The 13,264-nt window shown below is 47.7% G+C and overlaps 1 protein-coding gene across 1 annotated transcript in view; it reads left to right on the top strand.

Moving 5' to 3' along the window:
- The first annotated feature begins 10,650 nt into the window (after positions 1–10,650).
- The window catches only part of PHC2 (polyhomeotic homolog 2), a 48,905-nt gene continuing 46,291 nt past the window's right edge, over positions 10,651–13,264 (top strand). Inside the window, exon 1 of the mRNA XM_052635628.1 lies at positions 10,651–10,821. Within this exon, the coding sequence (XP_052491588.1) occupies positions 10,666–10,821 (156 nt within the window). The 5' untranslated portion in view covers positions 10,651–10,665. The remainder of the gene's footprint in view (positions 10,822–13,264) is intronic.

The following is a 13,264-nucleotide window of genomic DNA, read 5'->3' on the forward strand; positions in this document are numbered from 1 at the left end:
CCCTTTTAAAAACAGGCACAAATGTAAACAGATAAAACAGACCAGACCGTGGTTCTTTATAAAGAGACTTTTGAATGTGACTGTGACTGATGACAAAAACAACCTTTGGGATCCATGTTTAAAGTAATCATTCTCCAAATCCCAAATCACGCTTGCCTCCTCACATTCATCACGTGAGGGTGGCCCTCGGTGCTTTACAGATATCATTTACCCCACAGAACCAGCCTATGAGGGAAATGGAATCTCATTTCTCTGCTGAAGAAACTGAGGCCCAACAGATGATATAACTTGCTCAAGGACATGTGGCTAAGTGTGTGTCCTGCTCAGAATTTGAACCCAGGTCTAACACCAGAGCCCATGCTGTCAGCCAGCCTGGTGCAAGCGCGCAGTCAGCCGTGTGGGTCTGCACAAACCAGGGGCCCTGAAAACTACAGACCACAAGCCAAACCCAGCCCGCCTCCTTTTTCGTAACTAATATTTTATTGCAATGCAGCCACACTCTTCTTAGGGCTTGTCCGTGGCTGCTTTTGCACAGCAGAGCTAAGTGGTCACAGCAGAGCCTAAAATATTTGCTCTCAGGGCCCATTTCAGAAGTGCCGGTCCTGCCACAGAAGATGCAGGCTCTATGGCTGCCCTGTCCTAGAGCAGTGGGACTAAGGCTGCCTCCCTTCCCAAACACCGAGGGCCAACATAACGTGGCGTTAACTGCGTGTTCCTTCCAAAAGAGATCAAACCCTTTTTCCCCTTCATATTCTTCAGCCAACCAGCACCAGCTTGTTATAGAAACACTTGATAGAGTCTGCCGTCTATAAATTACAAACGAAACAATGGGGTTTCAGAAAAAGTTTGCTCATTTAAATTTATAGGGTTCTGACCTTAACCAAGTAACTGAGGTTAACATCACCAGTAATAGACCTATCAATAACATGTCACCCTGGAGATGAGGTACTGGGAAGGACACAGCAGCACTTTGCTGAAAAAAGGCTAACCTCAATCTGCTGCTGCTGCTGCTAAGTTGCCTCAGTCGTGTCTGACTCTGTGCGACCCCAGAGATGGCAGCCCACCAGGCCCCCCCCGTCCCTGGGATTCTCTAGGCAAGAACACTGGAGTGGGTTGCCATTTCCTTCTCCAGTGCATGAAAGTGAAATGTGAAAGTGAAGTCGCTCAGTCATGCCCGACTCTTAGTGACCCCATGGACTGCAGCCCACCAGGCTCCTCCACCCATGGGATTTTCCAGGCAAGAGTACTGGAGTGGGGTGCCATCACCTTCTCCAAACCTCAATCTAATCATGAGGAAAAAAAAAAAAACACCAAGTAAACTGAACTTGAAGGACAGTCTGGGGAATAATTGACCAGTTCTCATCAAAAAATGTCAGTGGCACGAAAGACTGGACAGGACGAAATTGTTGCAGGTCAGAGGAGACTGAGGAGGCGAGAAAATCAAACGCCACGTGGTATCCGGGGCCAGCGGTGCTAAGTCGTGTCTGACTCTTGTGACCCCATGGGCTGAGCCCACCAGGCTCCTCTGTCCGTAGGATTTTCCAGGCAAGAGTACTGGAGTGGGGTGCCCTTTCCTTCTCCAAGGGATCTTCCTGACCCAGGGAGTAAACCCGGGCCTCCTGCACTGCAGGCAGTTTCTTTACTGACTGAGCTACCAGGGAAGCCCATTCCAAGGACTAAAAGGAGGACCAAATATGGTCTGTAATTTGTTTAATAACAGTATATCTATGTGACTTTCCTGGCTTTGATGATTATACTGTGGTTCATAAGAGTGTATGGGAGCTCTTGCCTATTCTCCCAACTTTCCTATAAATCTAAAATTATTTCCAAGTGCAAAATAAAAGAGATGCATCCCATGGGCATGCTTAGTCATATCCAACCCTTTGTACCCCATGGACTCTTCTGTCCATGGAATTTTCCAAGTAAGAATACCTAGTGGGTTGCCATTTCCTCCTCTAGGGAGTCTTCCCAACCCAGGCGTTGAAACTGCATCTCTCAGTGTGTCTCTTAAAAATACTTTTTAAAATATTTTTTTTATTTGTTGGGTTCTATTTCACAGTGAAATTGTTCTATTTTGATGGCTAGGACTACATGACCAGTTTTAAACTCTGATCCTTTATTTCTGCTTGTGGACCTTCCTTTCTGTACTTGGGTTTCTAGAGACACTAAAGGAGACAGCATATAGAGGACTGGGGAGAGAGAAGAACTTTTTGCAGCAGTTTGAGCTAAATCCATCTGGGCTGTTTCCAGTGTATCGTAACCTCAGACAGCTGCCAGAGGCATAATCACATTAGTGCAAATCAGGACACTTATGTTGATGCAGAAACTGTAGGGAGGTGCAAGGAGTTCTCCTTTTGGGCCCCTGAGTCTAGAGAGCTTGAACACTTTGCTAACACTGACTTGTACCTGGACGGAGAGGCAGATCCGCAGCAAAGAGCACTGTCCCCTGCCTCTTCAAACTCCGCATCCCCACGCCAGCAGCCTCTGAGGGCCACTAGACTGCTCATCTCCCATCAGTCAGTCTCCGCTTCTGTTAGGGCGAGCCGACCCAACTCCACCCCCAAGGCTTTAAGCTCCATTTGGAGAGCTCTGTTTTTAGTTTCTTCTCTACTTCCCTGGAACCCCTGTCACAGCTGTAATCCGCAGCAAATGGATTTATTTCCCTGACCCTCGGGACAAAAGCCTAGTGTTCCCCAGACTTGGTGGCTCCTGGGAGGGCAGCACCATCAGTGTTTCTCCAGCTGCTGGTCTCAGGCCCTTTGGGCAGCAGGGACCTGTAATCAGATCACTATCGGAGCTGGTTACAGTCAGCATGTCATTCAAAGTGGTCCCTTACGGTGGGGAAGGGGAAATTGGCTAAAGTACCAGTCACAGCCTCCAGAGCGCCAGCTCACACAAAACCACACAGTGAGTTGGAACCCAGAGAGAAACAGACTACCAGTTCTAGACATTAGCCATTAATCAGATCTGGCTGCATTTGCAGTGGGAGTACACAGGGACGGGTGGCCTTGGGGGAGAAGTAAGGAACTAGTTAGGAGAAGGGAGGAGTAAGGGTAGGAATTGAAAAGGAGATTGAATAGGGGTGTGTGAAATGTTGAAAGCCGAGTGAAGTTTAAAGTGTTGGGATTTTCTCATGTGGGGCCCCAGGGTGGGGGTGTAAGGAGAATCCACTCACGCCTCCGTGGCTCCCACGAGCCTTCAAAGCATCTGCTGCTTCCCACAGAGCAGGACTTTGGGGCAGAAGACCCTGCAAGCTTGGCTTCAAAGAGTGGGCTGTAGTCCAAAATGTCTAAAAGCTGCTAAATTGTTCTATGCTTACTACTTAATTCTGTTTCTTTCTAACCCTAGTTCCTTTCCACCAGGAGACCAGTGAGAAAGTGACATACGGCAGGACCCTAGCTTCAGATTTCTCCTTAGGACAAACGCCAGTCCTCCAGTTGAGTAAATTCAACCACAGGTCCAGTAGGTTTGCCAGGGGTGGCTCCATGACCATGCTTCTGGAGGACAGTCAGCGGAGCCCAGTCTCGTGACTCACTTCCCCAAACGCTAGGCTTCAATTTTTGCATAGGGAAAACAAGGGGGATTATGGTAATGTTTGATTTCTTAAATTGATTGGTGAGTGCCCTTGTGTATTATCTTTTGTATATTATATATATGCGTGCTCAGTCCCTCAGCCATGTCTAACTCTCTGCAGCCCCACGGACTGTAGCCTGCTAGGCGCCTCTGTCCACGAGATTTCCCAGGCAGGACTACTGGAGCGGGTTGCCATTTCCTACTCCAGGGGATCTTCCTAACCCAGGGATGAACTCCCGTCTCCTGCATTGGCAGGCAGATTCTTTACCACTAAGCCACCTGGGAAGCCCATGTTATATGCAGAGAGAGGTTGTTTTGTAAGTATGCAATATTTAATAGACATTAATTAATAATTAGGGGTTAAATTCAATGACCACAATTCTTTGCCACCTCTGAAAATCTAGTTTGCTCCAGTATAGACTTTGGCCAGTGTCATTGAAATAATTGCTCAAGATGGGATCGTGAATGACATCTCAGAGGGTGCAGTGTGGGAAGAGCTCTGGCTTTGGAGTCAGACTGAGTTTGGCATCCTAGTTCTGTGATGAGCTTAGATAAGTTACTTTGATAAATTCTTCATTGACAAAATTGGGATAATATCTATCCTGTAAGAAAGATCATGTATATTTATAAAGCATCTACTATAGAGATTGCTACATAATAGGTGCTCAATAAATAATCAATATTTTAGTGCAGATACTAATAGAAGGTACTGAAATTAAAACACCACTGGTATATGCTTGAAAGGCGTTGGTGAGAATTCTGCAGATGAGATAGAAATTAAACAAAGCTTTCCGGCAAGAAGTAGGATGGAGTGTGGTATGTTTCAAGCAATTTTGTTCAACAAAAATTTATGAAATAAAACACTAGGTATAAATGGGAAAACAGGATATAATTCTTGTTCCCCAGAAGTTCAGAGTCTAGTGAGAAAGACAGACGTATAAACAGATCAGTTTCATGTGACGTGACATTACAAGAGCTAGGAGAGAGGTAAGCACAAAGTGTCAAGGAATAGCCAACCAACTGAACGGCTCTAAGGGAGAAATTAAAACCTAGTTTGAAGGAAGCAAGAGAAATGTTAGAGGAATCTGTGTTCAGTAAAATTTTCACAGAAGAGCCTGAGGTTGTTCTGATGATCAGAGGAGCTTGTTCAGTGACAGATGGAAGGCGGGCATTTCAGGGAGGAGGGAACAACATAAGTAAAAGCACAGAGGTCAGAAATAACTAGATGTCCAAAACTTCAAGTCTTTTGGAATCACGCAGTTCCCAGTGACAGTGTCGTGTGGAAAATGAGGCCAGGGAGGCAGGCAGGGTCAGCTCATGGGCGTCCATATGCCACATTGAGAAACAGTGGGGAAACTGTGAGAGCCCAAGAACAGAGATAACTGAACAAATGGTGCAGGGACAACAGGAATATCAAAGAATGAAGTTGAGGGAAGCTGTTTGGTAGTTCCTCAAAAAGCTAACTATTGAACTCCCATCAGTTCAGTTCAGTTGCTCAGTCGTGTCTGACTCTTTGTGACCCCATGAACCGCAGCACGCCAGGCCTCCCTGTCCATCTCCAACTGCCAGAGTCTGCCCAAATCCATGTCCATTGAGTCAGTGATGCCATCCAACCATCTCATCCTCTGTCGTTAGGGTCGTTTCAAATGAGTCAGCTCTTTGCATGAGGTGGCCAAAGTATTGGAGCTTCAGCTTCAACATCAGTCCTTCCAATGAACACCCAGGACTGATCTCCAGGATGGACTGGTTGGATCTTCTTGCAGCCCAAGGGACTCTCAATAGTCTTCTCCAGCACCACAGTTCAAAAGCATCAGTTCTTCATGCTCAGCTTTCTTTATGGTACAACTCTCACGTCCATACATGACCACTGGAAAAACCATAGCCTTGACTAGACGGATCTTTGTTGACAAAGTAATGTCTCTGCTTTTTAATATGCTGTCTTAAGGTCTAGCAATTCCATTCATAAGTATATACCCAAGAAGAATTGAAAGCAGGGACTCAAACAGGTACTTGTACACCCATGTTCGTAGCAGTGTTATTCACAGTGGCCAAAATGTGGAAACAACCCAAGTGTGCATCAATGGATGAATTGATATACAAAATGTGATAGATACATACAATGGGACATTATTCAACCATAAGAAGGGGTGAAATTCTGATACCTGCCACAACATGGATAGACCTTGAAAAGTGAAAGTAAATGTGAAAGTGTTAGTCACTCGATCATGTCCCACTCTTTGTGGCCCCATGGACTGCAGCCCACCAGGCTCCTCTGTCCCTGGGGATTCTCCAGGCACGAATATTGAAATGGGTTGCCATTCCATTCTCCAGGCTTTGGAAACATGCTAAATAAAGTAAACTAGACACAAAAGGTCAAATATTACACGATTCCACTTATATGAGCTATCTAGAGACACTTATAGAGAGAGAAAGTAGATTAGAATTCATCAGGGGCTGGACATTCAGTTATTGCTAAATGATGACGGGGTTTATGTTTGGGGTGGTGACGATTCTGGAAATAGATAGTGGTTGCCCAAGGCCATGCAGCTAGTCACAGTAGAGCTGGCATTCCCAAAGCCAGGATCACCGGTCTCCTAAGTCCATGCTCTGTCTCCTTTAGCGTGTCTCCTCTCCTGGGACCACGAGCACCAGAGAATGGGCAGAGGGCAAGGCTGGGGATCTGTTCACCTGCAGCAGTAACCACTCTGCATGCACGAAACCTAGGGAAGCCCTCCCTCTCTTTCCCTCCACCACACTGCGCGCATCCCTCAACACACCACTCTTCTGAATGCCAGTACATGAGCTCTTATCACTCGTTTGGAACTCAGATCAGGGTGGGCAACATTGTTTTTACTTCTAAATTTGTACTTTATGCCCAATCCCACCAACAAAAAATGGAGTCAGGAGTTAAGGGACAGGCTTCCAAAGATTCATTAACCTCTACAATTGTAAACACATTTTTTATATATGTGTGCATTTTTTTCTGGGCTATAGGGTTTAGGTGTCATCATTTCTGATAAGCCTCCAAAAGTTATGAATGTTGAAATGAGGGTCCATGTCTCTTTTCAGTTCCCAGTACTTAGCAAGCATACCTCACATGCTATAGATGCTCATCAGATGTTCAGGCTGTGGGAAAACTAGGAACGTGTTGATTGGGGAACATTCTAGAAGTGGAAGGCGGGACTGGGCAGCTTCCTGCTTTGAAAGCAGAGACACAGTGTAGGTTTGGGCAGCTCAAGTGTTACTTCTCCTTTGAAGTCATCCCTAGTCTGTATGGCAGAGCCTATTCTTCCCTCCTCTGTGCTCCGCAGGAGAGACTGCAAAGGAGCCAGAGAGAGTAACTGGAGAGACGGCGGTAGCCTTCCAAAGGGAGAGCTAGAACAGAGAGAAACGGCCAGCAGAAAGGGAGGAAGAAGGAGTCTCCCTTCCTTTCCATGTGCCTGAGAATGAAAACGAGGACGTGTCTGATCAGGCCTGGGGGAGAGAGAGCGCCAGGCAGGGGGACCGCAAGAGAGAGAAGAGGGAGCTGGAGCCCGGGGAGTGGGACCAGGAGTGAGCAGCGGGGAGAGCGTGTGGGAGAGAAAGCAGAGGGGAGCAGGGAGAGAGCACCTCTGAGCAACTGGAGTAGCCGGTCAGGGTCCATGGGAGGAGGACAAGGGGGCGAGAGGGAGGGGGAATACTATTTAAGAGGAGAGCTGAGTGTGAGCACACGGGGGTGGGGGGGGAGGGCAGCTGTGAGCACGGGGGTGAGAAAGGATGGGGTCGAGGGGGTAGCAACAAGAATGGGAAAACCAGGGCCTGGGGGCAAAAATCAACAAGACAGAAGAGGAGTGCAGAAGCCAAGATTGAGGCGAAGAAGAGAGGAGGGAGAGGCGTGCTTGGGAGCAGAAGGAACGGGCAGACGGGCAAGAGAGTTCAGGAAACATACTGTGTTGCTGAAGTCAGTCTCTCTCTCTCTTTCTCCCTCTCTCTTTCTCTCTCTTTGTCTCTCTTTCTCCCTCTCTCTTTCCCTCTCTCTCTTTCTCTTTCTCCGTCTCTCTCTCTGTCTTTTTCTTTCCCTTTCTCTCTTTCTCTTTCTCTCTCTCTTTCTCTTTCTCCCTTTCTCTTTCCCTCTCTCTCTCTTTCTCTTTCTCCCTCTCTTTCTCTTTCTCTCTCTTTCTCTTTCCCTCTCTCTCTTTCTCTTTCTCTCTCTCTTTCTCTTTCTCTTTTTCTTTCCCTTTCTCTCTCTCTCTTTCTCTTTCTCCCTCTCTCTCTTTCCCTCTCTCTTTCTCTTTCTGTCTCTCTCTGTCTTTTTCTTTCCCTTTCTCTCTCTCTCTTTCTCCCTCTTTCTCTTTCTCTCTCTTTCTCTTTCCCTCTCTCTCTCTCTCTTTCTCTTTCCCTCTCTCTCTCTTTCTCTCTCTTTCTCTTTCTCTTCCTCTCTCTCTCTTTCTCTTTCTCTCTCTCTCTTTCTCTCTCTCTCTCTTTCTCTTTCCCTTTCCCCCCCTCTCTCTCTCTCACATGGGGAGCAGCTGCTATCTTGCCTGTGCAGTTTTTCCATAAACAAATGCCCTGCTGTCTTTAGAATGTTGTCTTCTTTTATTTCTCATCAAAACTTCAGTGCACACTGTGCCCAAGATCTGCCCTGGCCACTGCAAAAACACAAGCCAAGGCCTGACCACTCAGGATGTAGACTGCCCCCTCCTTTATTTGCTGTGGCCTCTGCCTTGTTTCATTTTGTTTATGTCTATAAGTATACTACTTCCGTTGAGATTTCCTAGGGTGGGACGCAAAGCAAGAACTGAAACCCAATTCTGGTCAACAGTTTGGAAAAGGGAGGTGGGCATTGAACTAAAAGAAGATTTTGAGATTCTGTGGGCTATTTCAAGTTTGAACATAACTCTCATTTACTGATTTGTTGCTTGGTAAGGCTCCTAATTCCAACAGAGACTCATCTCTACAACTAGGTTGTCATTTTCTGCAAGATCAGAAGTATGCCTTCTGTCCCTTTCTATTGAGCCAACCCTTCCTTCCATGGAACATAAGGTAAATTTCAACTGAGCAGAGCACAGGAAATGCTTGTTGGCTTTGCTGTCTCATCAGCCTGCACCACCATTATCATCATGAGCATTCTTAACGAGTGAGTGGCCAAAATGAGTCCTAGAGCTGCGTGCAGTTCAGGACAAAGGGAATTTGTGGAGGGCGGCTTTGCCCTGTGGCTGTAAAAGCAGACATAGAAATTAGGAGAGGGCCTTCCCTAGCAGTCCAGTGGTTAAGACTCCACATATCCAGTGCAAGGGGGCGCAGGTTCAATCCCTGATCTGGGATGTTGGATCTCACATGTTTTGTTTGTTTGTTTGTTTGAGTGTGGCAAAACCTTTACTGACGGCTCAAACCTCAGTAGACATCAGAAAATTCATACAGGAAAGAAATTATTTAAATGTGAGATATGTGACAAAGTCTTCAGCCAAAATGCACACCAGGGTCTCACATGTTGTACAGCGTGGCCAAGAAATTTTTTAAAAAGAACAAAATTAAATTTTAAAAAGCTAGGGGAAATCACTGCTTAAGGACCAGGTCATAAGTATTGTTTGCTTTGCCTTGGAAGCCATAGGCCTCTGAACTTCAACTTGTTGCCTTCCACTGGGAGTAACCTGGAATTCCTCACCTCCAACCTTCCTATCTTCGAGCCTTCACCCATACTTTTTGCAGCCCATGGTAAAACTTACCCAGTCTGAGAACAGCATCCTGAGGAATGCTGACAACCTCCAAACTAAGCATGTTGGGAAGAAGATGGCAGGGCGTTATTAACGACTATTTTAGTTCTTTGCACTAAGGTTCTCAATATGTTATTATTTTCTTCATTTATTAAGTTGGCATAATCCTCAAGCAGAGAATTGAATTCTATGATAGAATGACCAAGAAGTGTGGTTTTTAGATATAGGGAGGAGTGAGTAGAAGGAAAGCTTATACACACACATATATATTAGGATTTTTAGGAATAGCATGAAAGAAGAAAAAGAGAGGAACTTGACCTGAGACCTGGGCATGACTTTCCCCGACTCCTTCCTTTTTCTCAGTTCTTCTCCACTCCCAATCACATTGCCTTGTAGGGATGCACAGCTTCCAGTTCTGAATCCCAAGCATACAATGGTCCCTGAAGGAATTTCTGCACTTCTGTCCTTAGTGCCCAGGATAGAAGTTCCAGGAGACTCTGCCAGTTCCACCGTGGAAGAGGATCGATCTGTTGGAACTGGACAGTGGGAACCAGGCTGGGGACAGTTTTAATAAGCACAACAGCCAGTGAATAAGGAACTCTCAGTATATGCTCAACTCCCCACTTAGCACTTTGTATCGTTAATATCCTCCCAGCAATCCATACAGTCTTGTGTCTGCCAGATTAAGACAGAAGGTTAGAGAAGTGTGACTTGCCAAGGCTTCCCAGCTGGTAAGTGACAGAGCCAGGACTCAAACCCAAGTCTCTCTGACTCCAAAGCCTGTGGTTTTCACCTCATTGCTCAACGTGGTGTCCTGCTCAGCATAGACCGGGGAGTACTCGCTGAGTACTTTGGGAAGGAAACAGACTCTAAACATACTCAAAGCTCTTCTGTCTTGGCAAACAAGACAAATACTACAGTTTATTTTATTGCCTCTTTCTTTCATTCTGTTCTCTCTAGATTTTTTGATCCCATTTCTTTCAAGAACTGCCTGTGTAAATACAGACAAGTAATAATTTCTCTGATGTTCAGTTTCTCCACCCCACTGATGAAGAGGTTGCTGGTGCGAAGGATGCTCCCTAAGATCACATGGGCTCCCTAAGGAACCCCATCATAGGGGATCCTCCGTGGCTGTCTTTCACCTCCCCAAGCAGAATAACAGGTCACAGGGTTTAGATTCAGGCTGACCTGATTTCACATCTCGCCTTGCGAGCCTTGTCCTGATGGCAGGGGTGGCTCAAGACCTCGGTTCAGAAGAGGTCCCACCACAGGCTGGGGGAGACAGATGCCTACTTGTGCGTTCTCTAGTTACTTAAGCATTTCCCTTCTGCCTGTTTCCTCCCAGCACCTGCCTGCTCATCCGCTACCTGAGCACCCTGACTGTGCCATCCCATAGGCCATGGAGAACGAGCTGCCGGTCCCCCATACATCCAGCAGCGCAAGTGTCACCAGCAGTGCCAGCGGCGGCGGCAGCAGCAGCAGTGGTGGCAGTGGCCGGCCCACGGGTCCCCAGATTTCTGTGTACAGCGGAATACCTGACCGGCAGACTGTGCAGGTAAGATGCCGCCTGACTACTCATTAACCAGGAGGACGTGTTGGCGTGGTCCTGTCGGACAGCCAGGGTTCCAAATCAAGAATGGGCACAAGGGTGTATGTTAGTGGCAGATGTCTGTGCATCATTGGAGAAGCAGTGATGTGAGATGGGTTCCCTCAAGGAGGTCCGGGGAGAGTGGAAATACTTAGCAGAGCCGGAAAATTCCTTTCTTACCTGGTGACTCAGACCCCACAGGGTCATTTGGGGAGGAGATGCACGTGAAATTATTAAGGGCTGACAAGTGAAACTAGCAAACAGGAAAAAATGATCAGGATCAGCTCAGCTGCAACCTAGACCCACTACCTAAGTGGCCATTGCCCCGTGACAGATCTAAGTCTCTAACACACAGCGCCAAAAAGGGCCCCCAAACAGCCCTTTGTCTTTGCAGCCTTCTGCATTCTTCCCTAAAGCAGTGGTTTGCAGAATGTCCCCCGTGAGGCCTTCTGGGTGACTACACACTCCTCCAAAAGGCAGTCATGACCACACATTGCCTGCCATCTGCCACGCACCCCATGTTGTCCAAAGAATTTTGCCTATTTATCTTCTCCTCCAGCTGGGAGGAGGGTTCTTATTGGGCACAATTCTATAGTTGAGAAAACTGAGGCTCAGAGAAAGTGGTGTCTTATCCAGGGTCATGCAGGTAAAGACAAAAATGCTGAACCTGATTCTCACCCTCCACCCCCACCCCAAATCTGTGTTCTTATTCCCTACAATGTCTGGTTGAAGTTCCTGGATAAAATAGGCAGAAAAGAAAGACCTCAGCGGAGAAATGTGTTTTCTGATGGCTTCACTGTTGCAGTTTGAGTGTACCAGATGAGTGTCCTTACCCTGCTTTGGCCCTAGGCCCAGATTAGGGGATGGAGAGTAAGCCACAGCAGATGGTGGGAGAGCCCAAGAAGTCTAGCTAGGGCAGACCCCATCAGATACTTTGGAATCTTTCCTCTCCTAGCTGTCTCTGCCTCACACTTAATAGCACCATGCTTCCATCCTTGCCGCCTCCTGCAGAGCCTCCTCCCTTGGGCCCTTTGCACATGAGTATTTTAGCGCGTTTCCAGCTGCTGACATTAGGAGGTGCCCTCCTGCCCCTCCTGCCTCTCACCACAATTCCAGGCAAAAGGGATGTGAGATTTCTGCTCTGGCAAATGGAGTGACCCGAAGTTGTGTTCCGCACCCAAGTAGAACCAGTGGGGTCCCTCCTACTTCCATTCGTTCACATCCTCCAGGGAGGAAGAGTCTGTCTCTACCACTGCTATCTGGATGCTGGGAGGTGCTTTTAGGAGTCTAAGGGAAATAGAAAGGCTAGATAAAGGGAATAGGAGAAAGAATTATGGGGAGAACAAGGTATAAGAAGAACTGAATGCATGTAAAGCAGGAACCTGAGGGGAAAGTGCACTGAAGGAAGCGTATGGAGGAGATGGTATGTGGAAAGGGTATCTGGGGAGACCCCAGAGCCCATGGAGAATCTGTGATATCAGCCTGTTTTTATAAAACCCCCAATATGAGCCCCAAGGTGATTTTGTCGAAGAGCTACCAGCCCCTGGAAGTCACTCTGAGCCAAAGAGAGCTAGACGGGAGGCTCACTGCCAGGGGGCAGAACCCAGGGCAGGAGCAGCCCTGTAACCAAGGGATTCAGCAGAGTAAGGGTAGGAAGTGGGCCAAAGCCTGGCCAGGGCCCAAGTAGGGCACCCCCCCCACCCTGGGAAAATGGCAGGAGAGTGAACAGGTAAGAAGAAAGGAGAATAGAGAAGATACAGGGTCTCAGGGCTGGAGGACAGGCGTTCACTTTTCCTTCTTCCTGAGGATGGAGAAGAGGCTTTGAGGAATGGGAGAGTGGGAGAGTGTGGCTCAACCAGTCCCATCCGAAAAGAGGGAATAGCAGTAAGACTAGTGGGAGATGGTGGCTCGAGAGAGGGAGCAATGGAGAGAAGGAGGGAGAAAGTAAAAGAGGAACACAGCACCCTACGGCTGCAGCAGCATCCTTGTACCTGTAGCATCTCTGTGGCTGTAGCATCCCTGCTCCGCAAGGCCAGAGAGACAGTCTCCTGAGGGACCAGTAGGACCTCTCAGCAGCTGGGGGCAGACCCTGCCAGGAGGGTGTTGCCCTTGGACAGATTTTAGTTTGGCTGGCTGGATTAGGCCCCCACTTCCAGCTTGTCTCTCTTTCTCCCCCTCCCTTTCGCCCTCTCTGCCTTGTTGAGCTTCGGTTCGCTCTGTCATCATCACCGCTGTGGTCCTGTTACTCTCATCTGAGGCTGCAGAGTGGTGGAGAGGGGTGCCTAACAAGCCTGCCATAGGACCCGGTGGCACAGATCTCCTGTCTCCTGACCTGAGGGTTGTTGGAGGGGCATGTGCCGCCCGTATCCAGACAGAACAGGGAGTGTGTACCCTGAAGAGAGATGGAGAT

Source organism: Budorcas taxicolor, chromosome 2 (assembly GCF_023091745.1).
Source record: "Budorcas taxicolor isolate Tak-1 chromosome 2, Takin1.1, whole genome shotgun sequence".
Lineage (NCBI taxonomy): Eukaryota > Metazoa > Chordata > Mammalia > Artiodactyla > Bovidae > Budorcas > Budorcas taxicolor.